A 15,448-nucleotide genomic window follows, 5' to 3' on the forward strand; every position below is an offset into this window, starting at 1 on the left:
GCTCTCTTCTTATGAAGACATCAATCATTAGATTTAGGGGCTACCCTAATCAGGCATGACCTCATGTTAACGTAACTACTTACATCTGCAAAAGATCCTATTTCCAACTAATGTCTCATTCTGTGATTCCAGGTGAACATGCCTTTTTTGGGGGACATCATTCTACCTACTACACTTACTACCACATCAACAGACTCCAGTGTAATAAAAGTGGATTATGACTGACAGACCTACAAGACACAGATTATTTAAGATAGAGTTATTAGGGAAACCCAAAACAACAGAAGAGAAAAAAATAAAAAAAATAAAACCAGGCCTCTAGAGTACACTGAAGACTGTGGCACCAACAACTACAGCAAATGTTCAACACAGCCTCGATCCTCACCAGATTATCAGAGAACCTCACACTAAAGCCTGATTTGCTCACGTCCTATTTTCACATGCATCACACCCAACCTTCAACCAAAAATGACAAGCCATGCTATAGGCAACTACGTAGTCTGAAGAGACAAAGCAAGCATCAGAACCAGACCCAGGTAGGACAACGATTTGGGGGCTGTCAGGGAGTTTAAAATGACTATGATTGATGTGTCAAGGGAGGGGTTGACAGCCTGCAAGAACAGATGGGTAGTGAAAGCAGAGACTAGAAGGCTGGAGGAGTTGGAGTTGTCTCCTCGTCCTGCCCCCAGGGCAGATAAGGCTCTGGTAAAGCAGATTCTCTGGATTCACCCCTTTATTAAAGAGAACAAAATGCTCTGGCCTTTCAAAATGGTTACATTGTCCCTGAGCGTGTTTAAAAATGGTTACTTTTCCCTCTCCTTGCTTGACGCCTGGGGATTTTTCCGGGACCTTCACAGTGAGAGGCTGGTTGGGCTCCTGGAAGTAAATCCCAGGGAAGTGTGGGACTCCAGGGGCTTTAACTGTCAGCTTCGGGAGAGTCATCAGATTGTATGGGATTGCTGGCTCCGATGGCTGCTTCCATTCCTGGTAAGTCGCAGGTTTTTTCTGTATTGCCCCCTTCCCCCCCCCCCCCCCCCCCAAAATCCCAGATTTCAACCTGGTGGTTTGGCCTATGACCTCAGTTTTCAGTTTGCTCAGGTTTTTCTCTCGTGAGGATGGAAGTAACTGACTTCCAAGCTCTTTACATCTAAGACTTGTCTTGTGGTGGCTTTTTGTTATTCAGAATGATACAGTTTTGTATTACGATTCTGTCTTCCTCCTAAGTCTTCTTTTTTCCTCCTTAAAGGCATTTTGCTCCCCCTCCTCACTCCTCCCCCCCCCCGCCCCTGCACCTGCTGAGGACTATAGGGAAACAGACATGGAGTAACAAAAATAAGAAACATGAGAAAGCTATAAGGGTCCAGAATCTTACAAACGCTCTTAAGAGTGATGACTTTCTGGCCTGTGATTCTGACTTTCCTTCTAGAAGTTTGTTGAAGCCTCAGTAACTTCTGTATCCGACCTTTGGGGACGATGGCCGCTCCTGCCATTCAGCTGCCGAGTATTTCTTATCTTGTCCTCCAAAAAGTGTATCTGCTGTGTTTCCTTGTCTTGCCGTTACTTTGTAAACAGTTCCAGGTCCAAGGCTCAGTCTTCTCCGTCCTTGATGGCTGCTGCAGTCTTGTACAAAGCCAGCCTGAGATTAGGACTCTGGGAAGATGGGCCGTCAGTTGAATTGGATCCTTTGCCCCAGTTGGTGTGGGGTAGAATGAATCACATATGTCACTAAAAGGCCACTTACTAGCACATCAGCCCAGGCATGTATCCACGAGGCCCCGACAGGGACAGATGGCTCCTGGGAAGAGCCTTTCTGAATCTGACAACTGGAAATTTGACCAAACCATCCATGCATGTTCCTTGTAGAAAATTTGGGAAATACAGATAAGTATAAAGAGGAAAATAAAAATGATCCATAATCCCACGGTCCCTATTTTTATTCCTCTGGCCTTTTTGCTGTGTACTGCTAATAACTCAAGGAGGAAGGATGAAGAGTTCTCTAGGAATCAACAAAAACCAAGGACTGCTACTGCCTGAATTGCCTGCCTACAAAAAGGGATAACACAAGGGTTTATTCCTGCTGGGCAGGAATATAGCCTTTTTGGTCAAATGTGTCTGGGTTCCAAATCTGTCCCTTACTAGATGACCGCGGGCAAGTTGCTTCTGTTTCAGTGTCCTCCCCCGCCAGATGAGCCTGCTACCACCTAGCCCCCAGGGTGGTTGGGAATTAATTAAGTGACCCAGTGTGCCTAAAGCACTTTCTACAGTGCTGAGTGCAAAGCATTCAATGAGTGGAACAGTTGGAGGAAAAGAAGCAATGACAGAAGGAACTGGAGACCACGTAGTACATTGTGCTTAATTGTACTTCCAGCAGAGGATTTCCTGCTGTTTTAAATGGGATTTATGACAGAGACCCAGGTTTCAGCTTGTCTTCACAGAGGAATGCCAGCTAATAAATAAAGAAGGAATAATAATAGAATTGGATAATCGCCATTCTGCAGACTCCCATAATAACGGATTCGGTCAACATCATCAGATGCTAAAGCCATTGAGCAAAGCGTTGTCGGATGTGAGATGTTCACACAGTATCAAAGTCTCTTTTGGCAGATTATGTATTAATGACAGGAGAGGCCTGTCAGACCTCACCTTAACGAAATGGTCAAAATCAGATTCAGAAATAGTGAGACAGACTAACATTATGTGCTCCCTGATGTGATCTATTAAGGAGGACACAACATCACCTCCAGTAGCATCTTGTCCAAAATAGTTCATCTGAATTACATCACGAAGAAGCAATTATGCAAACTGAGTTTGGGAGAATAGTCCGTGAAACTCTTAAAGATTGTCAGGGTCGTGAAAAAAGGTGCAGGGACACCTCTACGTGAAAGTACATTAAACAGTGTGTGAACCTTGATTGGATGAAAGTGAATAATTTTTTTGAAAAAGAGATAAAGGACATTTAGGATATAATTGGAGAAATTTGAATAAGGACTATCTATTACATAATATTATTGTGTCCCTGCTAAATTTCTTGCCTGTGATGATGCTATTTTGGTTATATATGAGAATTGCCCACCTTCTTTTTGTAGAAGCCTGTGAGGTATTTAGGGGCGAAAGTGATCTTAGGTCTGCAAATTACTTTTGAAGCATTCAGCAGCAAAAGAAAAAAAAAGGTGTGGGTATACACAGATGTGTATCTAGAAAAAAGCGGTGAAGGATAAACGAGTATTTGTATTTTGACTTTTTTTTGCAAATTTGGTATTTTAAAAAAAGTTCATAAGAAAACCCAGCTTCCAGATGAATGCTAGGACAAGACTTCTGACCAGCCTAGGCATTGAGACTCCCTCTTAAAAGAAAATTAGAGTGTCTGGCTTGAAGACACAGGCATCATCTTTTCTGGCTGTGTTTCTGGTGTGTCTTCCTTATGGACATCTGGTCTGTAAAAGGTAAGTATAATCATTCTGTACACTTGAATTATATTTGGTTTTGCTTTACAGTTCCCAGAAGATTTCCATTGAGCTAATGTTTACGAGGTCCTTGAGTAGTGATACGACTAATGTGCTGCTGTATTTGGACACTAGGACTGCCTCCAACAGGCTCAAGAAAGTGTGTTGAAAAAAAAGCCTATGTTTATGTTGTGATTTCACAATTATGTGGGAAGAACAAGGAGTCTGGGTGAAAGCCACTTTCCTTCCCAAGAACATCCGATCCCCTGTCACATATGCCCATAACCATGACTCAGACCTGTTGTCACATCAGGGAAACATAGAAAGTAGGAAGTTAAGATCTTCTTACTGGGTGATCTGTAAAGAAATAACATAATATTTAGACAACGAACAGCGTAGGTTGGTTTATGTTGTCTTACATAATGTCAATAGTGGACCACGAATTATTCTTTTCTGTGCCACTCAAAGCGGTTGGAGATTATCATTTCACAGGAAGGATGAATGAGATGAATTCCAGCTCTTGGTGACAGAGATACTGTTACGCAGTAAATGGATAAGGATAGTGGGGAGAGTTCAAATGATGAATCCGTCCCTAGCTGTAGCTGGTGCATCAAGGGATGGCACGTTAGTTTCTTTTCGCCTGCCAGTTCCAGCTGTTCGATGAGGACTGGTTCTGGAGGACTATATTAAGATGGATTCTTGACGCAGGGAGCAGAGTGCAGTAGCTGATTAGTGATGTCTGTGTTGAGGTTTTTGAAAGACTGTCTTGGCTCGCATGTCATGTTGCCATCTTTGAACTCCCAACACAAACCAAACTGAACACTTGAAAAACACTAAAGTCTTCAAAAAGGCATTCATTAATGATTATAACAATAGCTAATATTAGTGAAGCACTTACAATGGGCCAGGCAGTAACCTGAATGGTTTGTGTTGACTTAATTGATCCTCATGACGATTGGTGAGGTAAATGCCATTATTAATCTACTCATGTTATGAACAAGGGACTGAAGCCAGCTTCCTCAGGTCTTTGCTTACCTTCTCAGGAAGTCTTTTCTGGCTATTGTATTTCAAATTTCAATCCCCATCACTCTCCTCCGCTTTAATTGTCTTCTTGGCACCTGTCAATGGCCTGACCTTGTACGTATGTTAGTTTTCAGTTATTATCTGTCTCCTCTCACTGGAGCATGTAGGCTCCTAGAAGGCTGAAAGTTTTGTTTGGTTACTGCTCTCTCTCTCTCTTTTTTTTTTTAAGGTTTTATTTATTTATTCATGATAGTCATAGAGAGAGAGAGAGAGAGGCAGAGACACAGGCAGAGGGAGAAGCAGGTTCCATGCCAGGAGCCTGACTTGAGACTCGATCCTGGGACTCCAGGACCGCACCCTGGGCCAAAGGCAGGCGCCAAACCGCTGAGCCACCCAGGGATCCCTTACTGCTCTAACTCTAACAACTTTTTTAAGTCCCCGCTTGGCACTTAATTGTGCTCAAAAAATAGCGGTGAAATGAAGGAAGGAGCTTAAAGTAGTTAAATACCTTCCCTCAAAGGTTATACAGCCACTTAGTGGGGGAACGTGAGTGGGCAAGGGGAATCTCAGGTTGGCTTTCTGTTGGGATGTTGAAAATGATGCCATACATGACAGAGTCCCAGAAACTACAGAGACTCTGAGGTTTACAAATTTTGGGAGGAAAATAGAGAGGGAGGGACTGGTCTGCAAGCCAAAGAGGCTTCTAAACTGACAAAGCAGGAGCAGCTTGTTTATGAGGTGCTAGATTGCCCTCACTGTGGGGCTTCTACTGAAGAGAGGGGAGGCTGGTATTCTCAGCCTGCTGGGATGGAGACAAAGGTCGCTTCTGTGGGTGGTGGGTGGTGGGGCCCCTAGAGCTGTGTGGTTGCCTAGGCTGTTCACAGTCACACCCCTGTCTCTGAAGATTTTTTTTTTGTCTCAAGAACAAATAAATTGGGGGATGTTGACAGTGTACAGAAACTACTGTACAGAAACTAGGTTTCTGCCACTGGCATGGAAAGAATGGAAATAAGTCTGTTGTCTGAAAGCTAAAATCCACAGATAATGGTCTATGAGAGCACTAAGCCAAGTCCCCTTCAGGAGACAGAATGGCTCCTGGGCCAGAACAAGGGCTTGGTTGTCATTGTCAGAATACTGCAAAAGGACTGTCAGGGATGTGCCACTGGCAGCTTCTCTACACACTCTGCAGGGGGCGGGCTTGGGGTGGTACCAGGTCCAAGAGTGTGCACGGTGGACCTGGTGCTAGGGGCAACTATTATGATCATGATTGTCGGGCTGTGTGGCAATGGCTGTGAAATACTCAAGTCAGAGAACTTGCTCAGAAGCCTTTTGGTTATGAGTTTGCTTCCTGGGGATCTTGGCTCAAACGAGACAAGGGCTGGTCATCAGAAGCCCTCAGGCCTGCAGCCTTGGGAGCCCTGGTTCTCAGAATGGGCTTGACTAATGTGAGCTCCATGAGGTCCACTCATCAGATCTCTGAGCCTCCAAGACTGAGGACCTGCCTTGGGAATCCTCCGAGAGCAGGTAGCTCTGAGACACCTTGCAGATCGCCAGCCCTCTCTTCTAGTCTTGCGTAGATTCAAACTTACTCATGTTCGTGGGCTTTGATGGGGTCTACAATGGGCATATGTAACCTGGATGTTCCTCATCTCTGTAGCTTCCTGAGTGGTCCTGCCTTTAGTGCCCTCATTACAATCCCAGAGACCCAAGCAAGATACATAGATTTCCACCAGGTTCTCTTTCCTGATAGTCTCTGTGAGCTGTGGCAGTTTCCTCTGGCTGCTCTAACAAATGGCCACATATTCAGTGGCTTAAACCACCACAAATTTCTTATCTTACAGCTCTAGGTTAGGAGTTCAACACGGTCTCATTGGGTAGAAATCAAGATGTTAGAAGGGCCACATTCCTTCTGGAAGCTCCAGGGGGAGAACCTATCTCCTTGTCTCTTCCAGCTTCCAGAGGCTGCTATGCCTGTCATCCTCGGCTCATGGCCCCTTCCTCCACCTTCAAAGCCAGCAACAAAGGGTTGGGTCCTTCTTGCATTGTGCCCTTCTGACTTTCTCCCTATCTCCTTCTTTTGCCTTTTTTAAAAAAAGATTTTGTTTATTTATTTGAGAGAGTGCATGAGAGAGAGTGTGTGAGCAGGGGGCAGGGAGAATTAGACTCCATGGTGAGCAGGGAGCCCGATGCTAGAGCTCAATCCTAGGACCCTGGGATCATCCTGAGCCTAAGGTAGACACTTAACTGACTGAGCCACCCAGGCGTCCCTGCCTCTTCTGCTTCTTCTTCTTCTTCTTTTTTTTTTAAGATTTTATTTATTCATGGGAGACACAGGTAGAGAAGCAGGCTCCATGCCGGGAGCCTGATGTGGGACTTGATCCCGGGACCCCAGGATCATGCCCTGGGCTGAAGGCAGGCGCTAAACCGCTGAGCCACCCCAGCCTCTTCTGCTTCTAAGGACTCTTGTGATTATATTGGGCCCACCTGGTTAATACAGGCTACTCTCCCTATTTTTTAGGGCAGCTGATTAGCAACTTGAATTTCATCTGTAACCTTGGTTCCCCTTGCCATGTGACTTAACACCATCACAGGTTCTGGGAATTAGTATGAGGATATCTCTGTGGGGAGGGCGTTATCGTGCCTGCCTCAGAATCCCTGAGGAATATTCCATGATCCACAAAATCTTCCCAGTTGTTGTGGGTCATTTTGGCTGGTGTCTCTCCTTCCTCACCTCTGGCCACCACAGAACTAGCTTCTCTGGGGTGTCCATTTTCCCTGAGATCCTGCAACCCAAGAGTGGGCCCAAGGCATCACCCAGATCCCCCAAGGCTCAGTTAAAACAGGTCGAAAAAGTCACTGTAAGTCCGCTTAGCCAGGGAAACCTGTTGACAAGTGTTAGGGGAGAAGGTGGAACCTGAGGTTGGAGGTGTCAGGATGAACCTGGATCACAACCTGGCGGCTTGAGAGAGAGAGAAGGGTCAGGAAAGCAGTGGTGTGAGAGAGGAGCCTGCTGGAAAGATGCTGCAACCCCTGTGGAAGCAGGCCTGAGGCCGTCCCCTAGGGACAGAATGGCCATGGCCATTTTAGCTTGGGAAATGCTTGACTGAGAAGCCAACATTTTTATTTCTGTGACATAAATCCTCTGCATCTTCATGTGGCCCCCAAACTTCAGAAATACCTAGGACCCTGATGACTGCTTGTGGGCAGGGAGTCTTGGGGGAACTCTGGAAAGAGGCTAACAAGTGTGGTAGCCAGAGAGGGGTCATGGAGGTGTCAGCCACTCCTGCCCGGGGAGCTTGCAGAAAAGCTGGAAGGACTTTGGCCATCTCCAGTCCATGGAACAGGACCTCCCAGGGAGGGTTTTGTCCCTTCCCTAGACCCTTTAGGGAAGAGCCAATCTCATCTAGAACTCAAGGGATGGCGATTGTCCAACTGACCCTCAGATCTCACAGCTAAAGCCAGGCTGTACCCATTAATTGCATGTTCCTGAAGGCATGGGGATAACAGGATGACATTCTAACATGAACACCAAAAGTGGCCAGCAGGTTTTCAGGCTCCTGGCACCCAAGGTGCTCTCCCCCAGGTTTCCCCCTCTCTGTAGACCTACTGCTTCATAGAGGATTCACCTTTGACCATGTGGTGTCTACCTGAAGTCCAGTAACTCCCTCCATCCCCAGTTTAATCTTCTCAGGGCGGCGGGGGGTGGGGGTGACTGGGTGGCAAGCATCGAGGGGGGCACTTGACGGGATGAGCACTGGGTGTTGTTCTGTATGTTGGCAAATTGAACACCAATAAAAAATAAAGTTATTAAAAAAAATCTTCTCCGGGCCCAAAGAAAGGGGGAAATGTTCTAATCCTCACCTCTCAGCTTCCAGGCCATTCCAAGCTGCATCTGGCACAAGTGGAACTGATAGATGTTTATGTTCCTCGGGGGTCAAAGGGTAGGCTATTTTTAAGGCTCTTGATACATGTTGCCAAATTGCCTTCTAGAAACCTCCTAGGAAGGTCCTTCTCCCTAGATGTCTGCCAGCACTAAGAATGGCCATTTATAACAAATCTCTGCTAATTTGATATGAAAAAGAAATCTCATTTTCATTTTCAGTTCTTTGATTACACACGAAGATATGTTTTTAAAATATACACATTTCTTCTTTTGAATGGGATGAGTAATAATGAAAAGCCTATTTCAATTGTCAAGTTCGAAATTTCAACTCACACGAAGAAGGGAAGGTGGTGTTATCTGTGCCACTTTTGTTATGAGAGTTTTGGCTAGGGGAGGGGAAAAGAGAAACACGAGAGAAAAGTGAGGAAGAGGCATGGGAGAAGCAGAGGAAATAAACTTGGGAAAAGAAGAGCTAAATAGGACACAACTCAGAATTGAAAAAAATTTTCTCTCTTGAATGGGGTACAGAAAAGGGAGAGCAGGAAAAAAAGTCTGAATTAATCTTTCTATGAGATTCTTCAAATAAATTGTAGATAGTACAATGAACTAAAAAAAAAAAAAAGAAAAAAAAGAAAAAATAAGCACTGAAGACCATCCAATCCAGCAACAGACTCTGTGTGAGTAGGAAAGGGGGAGGGGAGATGGAATGGATCCTGTTCCCCCTGGGCTGAAAATACAAGAAAATCCCTAATTTACATCTTGGAACTTAGATGTGCTCTTCCAGGACTGTGCTCAAGCTCTGGGATTGTGTTCTTGTCCTATACACCGGAGCACGCCTGGCTCACGTCCCAGGTCAAAACTACAGTGGTACCGACCAGAGGGGCCGATGTACTATCAGCTGTTGGCTGCCAGGCAGGTGCTCCAGGTGACAGTTCAGAATGATGCCTGGACAGCTAATGGCTCTCTGTGGATTGGGTGTGCAAGGGGTGAGGGTGTTGGTCTGTGTTGTGGCCAAGGGTGATGGGGCTGGTGGGAAGGTGAATATACCAAAATCAGCTATGGGAAAGTTGGCAGTAGATTAGCTCAACCACAGTTCAGCATCAACCTACGTCAATTCTAATTCACCTTGTGGGGTTCACTAAAATAGGTGACTCAGCTGTTGAGCTTGGGAGCGTATCTCAAAGGACTTGAGTAGAGTTCTACTAAAGAACCACACTGAACACCCACCTGCCATGGCCCTGACTGGCCCAGGAGGTCCCCAAGGGTGGACCAGTCCTGTTTGTGTCACCACCAGGGCAGACAGTCCCCCGGCTGCAGCCTGGTCTTGCCTGGGACACCGTGCCCAGCTGCCAGGAGTCAGCTCCCGCCAACTTTCTTCCATGGATTTCTTCCCTTCGCCCGCTCCCACTGACCTCGTGACATCTCAGCCCAATCCTTCAGGATGCGTCTCTGCTGTCAAGGACACTTTTTATTTTTTTTAAGGATACTTTTTGAAAACCAGATTTATTTTAGAGAGTGAGTGAGCGAGCATGGGAGCAGGGAGAGGGAGAGAGAATCTCAGGCAGACTCCCTGCTGAGCACGTGGCCCGACTGGGGGCTCAGTCTCAGGACCCTGAGGTGGTGACCTGAACCGAAGTCAAGAGTCGCTGGGTGCTTAACTGACTCTAGCCACCCAGGCCCCCCTGTTAAGGACACTTTTTTTTTTTTTAAAGATTTTATTTATTTATTCATGAGAGACAGAGAGAGAGAGAGAGAGAGAGAGAGAGAGGCAGAGACACAGGCAGAGGGAGAAGCAGACTCCATGCAGGGAGCTCGACGTGGGACTCGATCCCGGGGCTCCAGGGTCACACCCTGGGCCAAAGGCAGGTGCTAAACCGCTGAGCCATCCAGGGACCCCCTGTTAAAGACACTTTTTGATGCAACTGTGTGCCATCATTGTAGGAACCAAAATCAGAAGGTCAGCCTTTACCATCATCCACCACCCAGTTCATACTCAGATTTCCCGCTGATTGTCTCAAAAGTGTCTTTTTTTTACAGCTGGTTTATTCAAATCAGGTCAGGACTCAAATGAGGGCATCTTTGGGGGGAGATGGGTTGCATTCTCTAACAGCCATCCCCCCCACCCCCGCCTTTCTTTCCATGCCCTTGGTTTGTTGAGGAAACCGAGTCATTGGTCTGGGGGTACCTGTTCCACGCACAGCAGATAACGGAATCCCCTCCCCGCCATGCCCCCCGGAACCTGCTCCATCCGCAGGTGGCTGCCCCCCTGCACCCTCTCCCTCTTTGCCTCTCCCTCTCAAGTCCCAGCCACCCCATCGCTCCTCCCCCTAACGTGTTCTGCAGGGCTTTCCTCTCTACCCACGCTGTGTTTTGCACAGGTCACCTGAGCGTCTGGCTCTTCTAGAGTGTTCTCTCTGCTTGCCATTGACCAGGCTCAGCGACCACAGAGCAGAACCCGGGCCTGGGCCAGCAGGCCCCGTCCCTCCCTTAGAGGTCACCGAGGGCGCGGTGCAGGCTCCCTGGGGAGAACAGAGGAGGATCTGCGGGCACCTTCTCTGTTCAGGTATCTGCCTTCTGCACTAGGTAGCGCCAGTGGTCGGGATGGAGTCTTCATTCAGCGCTGCACTGCATCTCAAGGGCATCTAGAAGATTCCTCGTGTGACCACAGGCCGTGGGCCTTCTGTGTCATCTTTGAGACACTGGCCTGTGCCTGAGGAGTCGTGGATAGTGCCCCACGTGAGTCTGTGGCGAGCGCTCAGGTGTATTCCCCTTACTCCCGGGAGATGGTCTGAGCCTCTTGGCTGACATCAGGCGGCGCTGAGTCATTCTCGGGGCTCCCTCTCACGCACCGCGTTCTCACTCTCGCTCTGAGGAGTAGCTCTCGTGCCGTGGCACAGTCATCTCGGCCGTGGGCTGTGGATGTTTCCCTCTGAACTAACCGCAGTGGTTACTGGAACCGTGTCCCCTCCAATCTCCTCTGCGAGCTTCCCCCCTGCACCTCCAGACTTGTGGGGTTTCCCTGGGGATCCGCATCTTCACACTCAGGAGGCCGGACACATCCCTGTGCATAGACTCGGGGCGGGGGGGATGGGACCCTCGTGTCTTCACTCTTTTCCTAGGACTTAACTTCTGGTGTGAGGACCCCACTCTTGGTTAACTCTGGATTCTCCTCTGTCCCCAGGGTTGCATGGGTGTGGGGGTGAGGCTGCGTAGGGAGTGTGGGCCCAGTCAGCCTCCTGTCCTTGGGATTTTTGACCCGTGCTGAGTGACATCCACAGAGATGCCCTGGCCCGAGGACTGGCTTATCAGGTCCCACAGGCTACGTCAACCTGTCCCCATTCCTTCTAGGCTTGAATGCTCAGTGACTTCCTCCCAGCTCATGAACTCAGGGTTCAGCTGCAGTCCCTGATCTAGAACCCCCAGGCTGACAGGATGAGGCTCGTCATGGTTTCCCACCTCGTTGGGTGTGCGGGGGGTCAGACAGGTGCTCCCCTGCCAGGCTGGGCCGCTGGGATCTCTGGGAGGCTCCACAGCTGCCCCTGTCTCTGTCTGGGCAGGAGGAGCGATGCCACCATCCTCTCTTTGGGGTCCTCGCACCCTCCTGGGGACCCTGTCCTGGCCTCCCCTTGGGGCTCCGCTCCCTCCGTGGGCATGGAGGAGGCAGGCACAGGGCTTCCTCTCAATGACCCGCCAGCATCTTGGGGTGTTTGCAAGGGGCCATTGTAATGAGGTCAGTGAGGTCAGGAGGGGCAGGGCGGCCAGTGAAGAGCTGCCAGAGGAAAGATGGCGGCCCAGGGGCCTTGATAGTTGTTGGAGGGCAGCTCAGAGCCGTGCGGGTGGAGCGGCACGTGACCTGGGGGTGGCCAGAGGGGTTCAGGATTCCTTGGGCATTTGCTGGGAGATGATGAAGGACCTAGAGAAGAGGCTTGAGGGCCAGCTGCTCTTGTGAGGAGGGTCCACTAGATCCCCCAAGCAAGGTTCTCTCATCCCAGAGGGATGTTGTTAAGCTCACAGAAGTTCTAGGAAAAATCATTCAGTCACAGGTGGGAGAGAAGTTGATTTCCCCCTTTCCACATCGGTAAGCTGTGGCCTGGTGTCCAGCCTCAGGTGATTTCTCTCGCTGTCCTGGGAAGGCTTCTCGGGGTCCCTCCTGGGACCCTGGTGGCGCAGGGATGTCACTGTGTGAGTGATGAATGACAGAAGGGTCCTAGGGGAGAGGTTTCCTTCCTGACTCTCCTCAGTTGTTCTGACTACTGGGCCTGGCGGAGGAAGCCTGGGGCACCCCTGCCTGGCTCAGCACATCCTAGTGCAGAGGCCCAGGGGCACTCAGCTCTCCAGCCTCTTGCTTTTTGGCACCATTGTCACCTCTGCTGCCCAGACCCCCACCTCCCCGGTCCAGGGATGCCCAGAGATAAACATGAGTCCCTTGTTCCTCCTAGAGAAATCCCGAGTCCAGACATCTTAGAGACACCCGAGCTCAGGGACTGGCCGAGCTCTTGATCCTCCCATGGAGGCCAGCCCCATGGAGGGGCTCCTGGGGGAGGGAGGGGATGTGCACAGGAAGGTGGGCCACACCAGGGCACCAGCTGGCCAGGCTCTCAGGCAGTGTCTCTGGGGGAACCAGCTAGAATGCTGTTCCCTGGTCCCCTGGATGGGGCCTAACATGGGCTGGCCTAGGTCATGGAGAAGCTCTGCCCCAGGACAAGCAACCCTGGTTCCAGCCCGAGCGCTGCCTCCCCTGGCCTCCCACGGGGCCTCGGCTTCCTCATCCCCACAGTGGGCACAGCTGTGCTGCAGGCACGGCCTCCGGCTCTCCTCTCTCTCCCTCTCTCTCTCTCAAGAATCCTCTGCCTGTGAGGTCACAAGGACAAATCCTCAAGGAACAGAGGCAGGCAGACCTTAGGTTCCGGAACCCTGGTTGGACTCTCAACTGTTCCCTGGCAGCGATGAAGAGAAGGCAGCTCTACTACTCTCCTGCTGCCCCCAGCCCTCCCCCTGCCCCTCCCCCTCCCCCGGCCCCCTCCCCGCTCCCTGCTGCCCTCCAGCCCTGCCTCCTGCAGGCCCCCACCCTGGGCCCCCGGCCTGGCCCTCCTCCTGCTGGCCCAGCTCACCCAGCCAAGCTCCCTCCTCTCACCAGTTGGCCCCCTCCTCACCTGGAAGCCCACAGGACCCCCTGGCCCCACAGCTCCCCTGGGGTCCCCTGCCACCCCCGCCCTGCCAGGCCCCCTTCCCCGCCCTGCCTGCCCCCTTTCTTCCTGGCCTCCCTGTCTGCTCTTCGCTCTGCCCTTGCCCTGCGCCGCCCTTCTGGCCCTGTGCTGGCCTCCAGCCACCTGGCCAGGCTGCTCAGCTGCCCCTCCTCCCCTCCCACCCAGTCACCTCCTCCCACCCCGGCCCCACCCTCAGGCCATCCTGCAAGCCGGCCCAGGGGCCTGGCACCCCTGCCAGGGGGCACCTGCCTCTCTCGCAGCAGCCTGGTGAGGCGGGCACCTGCCGGGCACGGGGAGCAGCAGGGGCCTGGCAGCTGCAGGGCAGCCCCAGGGGCCCTCGGGTGCTCCAGGGAGGCCCCACCTCCCCAGTGAGTTCTCAGCCCCGTGGGGGATCCATCCTGGGTCACCCGGCAGGGGCCCCTCCTCGGGATTTGTCCGCGGGCCCAAGAAAACGTGACAAACTGCTCTGTGTCCACACTCGGGCCCCTCCAGGCTCTCAGAGTGCCCACTGGGAGAGGGCGGCTGGGCTCGGTGGACTCAGGGTACCTTTCCCCGCAGGGCTGATCCCCTCCCTGGGGCCAAGGGCGGCCCCCCTTGTTCAGAAGGAACAGCGGTGCCCCGTGCCTGCTGTATGCCCCATTCCCCAGGCCGGCCTCCCCAGGAGACAGCGGTCAGGGCTCCCCTTGGTGGAGGGGGGCTGTGGCAGAGGGAGGAGGGGTGAGGCCCGGCTAGAAGGTGCTGGGGCCTGGAGGCCGGGGTGGGGCTGGGACCCTTCACCGAGCAAAGCACCTGTGCACTGTGAGTCCGGGGCACTCATAGGGCTGCTGCTTAGCTCTGCAGTCGTAGCTCGCCCGTCAGGGTCCTGCTGGGTCTGGACCGTGTTCTTGCAGCCTCCCTGGGGGCAGCTGTAGGCTCCTGGGTGCCGTGGGAGAGAGTTCCAGCTAGAGGGGAAGGCTGTCTGGAGGGGCTTCTCTGAGCCTCCTGGGCCTCGGGGTCTCCACCCTCCTTAATTCCCTTCCCTGCAGGCCCCAGGGCCATCAGGGCTACTCCCGTTTCCCCCACTTCCCCCAGGACAGAAGCAAGAAAATGCTGGACCAGCCAGAAATGGGGGTACCCATATTTATACTCATCTGTCTGCCCAGATGGGCCAGACAGCCTGAATGGGGATGGTCAAAAAGCAGCAGCACGTCCTGCTAGGAAGGTGAGTACTGGCCAAGCATGGGGAGGGAGGACCTCCCAGGACCCTGCAGAGCACAAGCTCCCTGGCCTCCCCAAGCAGGACGCAGCCTGGGGTGCTCAGGGCCCAGAATTATACTTCATTTTGCTTCCTGTAGACCTCTTAGTCTTGATAATGACCTTCCTGGGAGGGTGAAAGTTCATGCTCTAAAGATCAGTCCTCTGACTGGTGCCTCTTCTCTAGGATTTATGGGCCAGTGGAGCCCAGATTCCTCTCACTGATGACCTCGAATTTGTAGACAATCATAAAGTGAATGCGGTCTGCCAGGAAACCCCAACCTTGAGCTGTAAATTCTACTGCCAAGGGCCAATGGGGAGATGGTTGGAGGAGGGCACCCCTCCATAAGATCCTGAGCCCACAGTCTTCTCTGGGGGTTGGTCCCACCCTGAGTGGAACCTCTGCTGGGCCCTGGTCCAGGCACAGGCCAAAGAAGCTGCTCCATCTGCATCCTCCAGGCCCAGTGTGGCAGGAATCTGGGGTGTCACCCAGATCAAGGGTCAGGGGGATTGGCTCTTTCTGGAGCCCAGCAGGGCCAGTTTGACCCTGGGCCCACTGGACATAGCTCTGAGTGCTGCTGGGTGGGGATGGCATCCAGAATCACGGTAGTGACCCTGTTTCCAGAATAAGAACCTGCCCTCCCCAGTGTGTATAACTT

At 51.3% G+C, this 15,448-nt stretch overlaps 1 protein-coding gene across 2 annotated transcripts in view; it reads left to right on the forward strand.

The window, feature by feature from the left end:
* The first annotated feature begins 460 nt into the window (after window positions 1-460).
* GPR55 (G protein-coupled receptor 55) overlaps window positions 461-15,448 on the forward strand; it is a 42,555-nt gene continuing 27,567 nt past the window's right edge. The window contains exon 1 of one of the 2 annotated variants that reach the window (XM_072719191.1): window positions 461-536. Coding sequence is in view for 1 of the 2 variants with exons in the window: in XM_072719190.1 (XP_072575291.1) it covers window positions 3,422-3,443 (22 nt within the window). In the remaining variant the exon portion in view is untranslated. Of the gene's footprint in view, window positions 537-1,572; window positions 3,444-15,448 lie in introns of those variants that run through there. The other variant, XM_072719190.1, reaches the window with a different exon arrangement.

This window comes from Vulpes vulpes, chromosome 9, assembly GCF_048418805.1.
Source record: "Vulpes vulpes isolate BD-2025 chromosome 9, VulVul3, whole genome shotgun sequence".
Taxonomy (NCBI): Eukaryota; Metazoa; Chordata; class Mammalia; order Carnivora; family Canidae; genus Vulpes; species Vulpes vulpes.